Source organism: Acanthisitta chloris, unplaced genomic scaffold, assembly GCF_000695815.1.
Source record: "Acanthisitta chloris isolate BGI_N310 unplaced genomic scaffold, ASM69581v1 scaffold14630, whole genome shotgun sequence".
Taxonomy (NCBI): domain Eukaryota; kingdom Metazoa; phylum Chordata; class Aves; order Passeriformes; family Acanthisittidae; genus Acanthisitta; species Acanthisitta chloris.
In genome coordinates this window covers 1-4,987 of record NW_008652367.1, presented here as the reverse complement: position 1 = coordinate 4,987, position 4,987 = coordinate 1, and the positions used below count along the sequence as shown (strand labels likewise).

Below are 4,987 nucleotides of genomic sequence, written 5' to 3'. Positions count from 1 at the left end.
TCTTGCCAAAGAACCATCCCTGGGAGCTCCACACCCTGGGTACAGCCCCACAGGCATCAAATCAGCTTCTCTCCTACCACCAAGCCTTGAAATACACAGTTCAGGACCAGCATTTCCTGAGGCTGATCCAGAAAGGACCCAGCAAAGCCTCCAGGGAGGACCCAAACCTGCCACGAGCCTCTCCATGCTCTGAGAGCAGCACCAGGGAAAAGCAAGACAGGGAATTCACACACAGCTGCAGCAACAGCCAGGCTGGTGTGCAAAATTCCTGCAGCCAACTGTTTGCTTTTCAGGGAAGAAGGAGGAGGAAATTTCCTGTGTATGAGTGGAAAAAGCAATGTTACCTCTTTCTCCAGCGTCCTGTACCCACACAAGGTGTTAATGACTTCTCCAGGGACCTGTGAACAGAGAATTGGTGAAAAAACTTCTCTCAGCATAAGACAAAGGGGAAACACAAGAAATAAAAACAGAAAATATGACCTAAAAGAGCCTGCCCAGCTGCTGGGACCATTCAGCATAGCCCAAGGCAAGGTGTCTCCTCACACCTTACTTTGCTACCACAGGTCCCATTTTGGCCCAGAGGTGATGCAGAAGCTGCAAATGTTGGTAGAAAGTCATTTAGCTTGACAATTATGCTTTTTAAACCACTTTCCCCTCTGTTTTCTGCTGGTTTGGAGGCTGCTCAGGCCCCCAAAATGCTTTCCCAGGTCACACAGTCTCCAGCAAAGCTCTTTCAAACCTCGATCTTCTCCTTGTTTAACTCCATCCACCTTTTCTAACACCTTCAGCTGTGTCTCTCCTTCATAACAAAGGGAATTTCACAGGGAATAAAGGCATTGGGCTGGCCAGAAATCAAGAGGGAATTTCCTCAAAATCTTCCACGCATTTTGAGGAGCAACAAGGATTTTAGACATCCCTAAGGCTTAGAGATTTGTTGGCCAACTAAAGTGTGTCAAGAGCTGCAGCTGAATGAGAGAAATCCCAGTCAAATATTGCTTTTTAGGACCTCTAGAGGTGCCCTGAAGTGCCAAGAACCAAATCTCTGAAGAACTAAGCTGCATCTATCTGCCTGATTTCTGTTCTCCACAGGAACAGTTTCATTTCTCACAGAGATTTACATGTGTTTGGTGAGGTCTCACTTCCCATAAAACCACTGCAGCTGTCAGAGCCACATTCCTGGGCTTTAATTCCTGATAAAACACATTCTACAGTGATTTTTTTCCCTCCTAGAGGCTGTTTGTTCTTCTCCACTGGAGCATCTTCCAGAGCAGCTCATTGAATCACAGAATCATGGAATGGTTTGGAAATCCTGTTCCCTCTGCCATGGGCAGGGACACCTTCCCCTAGCCCAGGTTGCTCCAAGCCCCATCCAATCTGGCCTGGAAGCTCAAAACTTGCCTTATTTCTTACCCTAGTGTATCAATCATCTGTGATTTTCCTCTCTCCCTGCTGTGCTGAGGTTTTTCCTTTGCCAAACTGTCACCCAAAATCGTGAGGAGTGTAAAAGCACTGAAAGATTCACTTGGATCTCTCTAACACATCCTGACTTGTAACACAAAAGGACAACACATGAATTTCTAATTCCACCTCCAGGAGCTTTAGGATTTTTAATCAACGCCCTGATTAGAAATGACAATTAGTTTTGCATCTGATTTGCATGTCAGACTTCCACTGCTAATTAAACCACCTCAGATTTCCTTCTTTTCCCATTAAAAATAAAAAAACCTAACAACAATACAAGATGGATGATAAATTCTCCTTGTGCCATTAGCAAGTCCTGGGGCATGGCCAAGGTTCCGAGCCAACGCTGATACTCCTGATGCTCCCAAGGAGGTTTTGCTACCAGGATTATGCTCAGCAAACCCTTTTTTGGGATGTTTAGAGTGTTGCTGCCCACAGCAACCAGGGATATTTGCACTTTTTGCCCCTGTCTTGGCCCAGCTCCTGGAGTTTCAGCCACAGCATGTGTTGGATTGATTGCACCAAGGCCGACGGCTGCGTGAACCACGACGGGCTGAGCACTGTGCTCAGGCTCAGCAGAAAAGCACTTGCTTGGTGGGGGGTGACTTGATTTTCAGCTCTGTAAATCAGCACAGGAGAACTTAATGGCTCTGCAAATCCATTCCCTCTGGAGCTCATCTCCACTCAAGCCAACGTGCAGCGTGTTGGAAACGAGGGCAGAGGCTCATGAGGCTTCTCTCATCCCATTGCACTTGGTCCAAAACATCTTCCTAGCCTCATTACATCCTCACAAATCTCCTCCTGAGGAGCAAATTCAATCCCCACATACCACTAAGCCTGACAGCAGCCAGTGAGAAACATGCTGGACAGGACAGCAGAGGACAAGAGTTCACCTGGATCCATGTTGGGATGCAGCCAAGTTATAGAATCATGGAATGGTTTGGGCTGGAAGGGATCAGGAAGACCAATTCCACCCCCAGGGACACCTTCCACTAGCCCAGGTTGCTCCAAGCCTCATCCAACCTGGCCTGGAACATTCCCAGGGATGGAGCAGCCACAGCTTCTCTGGGAATTCCAACCAGTGTCTCAGCACCCTCACAGGGAGAAATTCCTTCCCAATACCCCATCCAACCCTTCCCTCTGGCAGTGGGAAGCCATTCCCTGTGTCCTGTCCCTCCATCCCTTGTCCAAAATCCCACTCCAGCTCTCTTGGAGCCCCTTTAGGCCCTGAAAGATGCCCTAAGCTCTCCCTGGATCCTTCTCCTCCTTCTATGACACTGCTATTTTTTGCCAAAACAATCCTCCAAACCATTTTATATCACACAATAGAAAAACCTCTAACAACTCCTTGGCATGCCACAAGTACAAACAGCCCAAGACTTTGCTCTACATTAATCCAGCAGAGTAAAACACAGTGTAGCCCATGGATATGTTTCAGTCTGTTTATCACCTCCTGCTGCTGCTGCCTCCAACCCCTTTGCACACTGACACTGCAGCGACCAAGGAACCCCAGGACACAGGATTATGCAGCAATAAGCAGTTGGAAGAAGGTGTTCTGCTGAAAAATTGGCTGAATCAAGGCACTTCTCATGTCTCAGCTGCCTTACCTTCCTGATACAGCAGGTGTAGGGCACCCCACAGGCCAATGGGCCAGTGCCATTGCAGGAGTGGTACTGGTTCACCTCCCAGTCTCGGTACTCATCACCACCACAGCAAGAAAACTGCAAGGAGGAGAGGAGGAGAGGGTGAGAAGTGCAGCTGAACCAACATTTCCAAGTGCCAGGACAAGGGGGAATGGCTTCAAGTGGCAAGAGAGGAGGGTTTGATGGGATATTGGGAGGGAATTCTTCCCTGTGAGGTGGTTGCCCAGAGAAGCTGTGGCTGCTCCATCCCTAGGAGTGTTCCAGGCCAAGTTGGACAGGGCTTAGAGCAACCTGGGCTGGAGGAAAGTGTCCCTGCCTAGCAGGGGTAGAACTAGATGGACATTAAGGTCCTTCCAACCCAAACCACTCTATGATTCTATCTCCATCCCCCCAACACATCTCCCTCCAACCTTGTCTTGCAAATTCACCACCAGCACTGAGAGCCCCAATCATTTTCTCTTCCAGGACCCTAAGAGGAGGTTGAAGACACCATGCTAAGAAAGACACGTGGGTGTTTAGCCCTGGTTAGCCCCAATCCAGAGCTGTGCAGCAGCTGCAGGTGCACACACATGTGTCAGAGACATCTTTGCTTCCAGGAGCCCAGGGAGGATCAGGCTCATTCATGCTTCACTGATTTAATTACAGGTGACTAATCCATCCTATTCCCAGGAGAGAAGCCTCTTCCAGCACCCTGAATGGATGTATTTCTCAGCTCTTCAAGACAGCTCAGCTAAGTTGGTGCCATTCGACAAAATGCTAATTAGGCTCCCAAGTCTAACAGAGATTTCTCTTCCCGTCAAGTTAAATTAGAGATCAAATGCTACAACTACAAAGGGGAGGGAAAAAAACCAAAAAGCAGCCTCTTTTTTTTCCTCCTTCTGTTCACACAATGAAAGGGAAAAAAAAAAGAAAAAAAAAAGTTTAATGAGAGTCATTTTCTGTTCTCCAGAGAATAAAAGTAGGTTTCTTCTAAACCAAGTCATCCCTTCTGGTAGTAAATAGGTTGATTCTTGATGGGTTTTTTTCCCCAGAAAGAAAAGCCTGAGGTGGGCAGGAGAAAGGTGTGTGCTTGGTGAGACAAAAAAAAAATAAAACAGGTTTTCCCCTGGTTTTTTTAAGCATCTCATGCTTCAAGGAGCAGTTTTGGGAGAGGTTTAACCCTGTGAATATCTGCTCCCCTCGTGCTGATGGGCTGGGACAATACCCCAAAAATATGGGAAAAACTACTGTTTCTGCTTCAGTGGTGCAGGGAGTGATCTACTCCTTGCAAAACTTCACTCCCAGAGCTCCCCAGTGCCATCCCAAACCAAACCAAACCTTTTGTTGCACAAAGTCCAAGATGTTCTTGAAGTCAAGGTCATCATAGTAGTGCCTGATGCCCTCTTGGATGTTAGAATGGAAAACTTCATTCATCTGGGGATAGAAAAGCCCAAAAATAAGGTTCATGCATGGGAAAATACTGCAAAGCACAAAGTTTTCCATTGCTGTTTCTGGAGTAAGAATGTAACCCTGGCATAAACCTATTTCTTGGGGTGAAATCCATCAGTTTTGAGCTCCCAGAACACCTCTGCATTCCCTGCACATCCAGCAGACACACACCTTCACCCACCTGATTTTTTCTGCTCAGTTTATTTAAGGTGACTTCTTCAGGAGCTCCTTCAAGCTCTCCCCTCCCATGGATTTTCTTCAGGAGCTCCTTCAAGCTCTCCCATCCCATGGATTTTCTTCAGGAGCTCCTTCAAGCTCTCCCATCCCATGGATTTTCTTCAGGAGCTCCTTCAAACTCTCCCATCCCATGGATTTTCTTCAGGAGCCCCTTCAAACTCTCCCATCCCATGGATTCTCTTCAGGAGCTTCTTCAAGCTCTCCCATCCCATAGATTT

At 47.4% G+C, this 4,987-nt stretch overlaps 1 protein-coding gene across 1 annotated transcript in view; it reads right to left on the bottom strand.

The window, feature by feature from the left end:
• The window catches only part of LOC103804514 (tetraspanin-15-like), a gene marked incomplete at its 5' end in the record, with an annotated part of 9,983 nt that extends 5,466 nt beyond the window's left edge, over window positions 1–4,517 (bottom strand). The window contains 3 exons of the mRNA XM_009077130.1: window positions 345–398; window positions 3,069–3,182; window positions 4,422–4,517. Of these exons, the coding sequence (XP_009075378.1) occupies window positions 345–398; window positions 3,069–3,182; window positions 4,422–4,517 (264 nt within the window). The remainder of the gene's footprint in view (window positions 1–344; window positions 399–3,068; window positions 3,183–4,421) is intronic.
• Window positions 4,518–4,987: the final 470 nt, after the last annotated feature.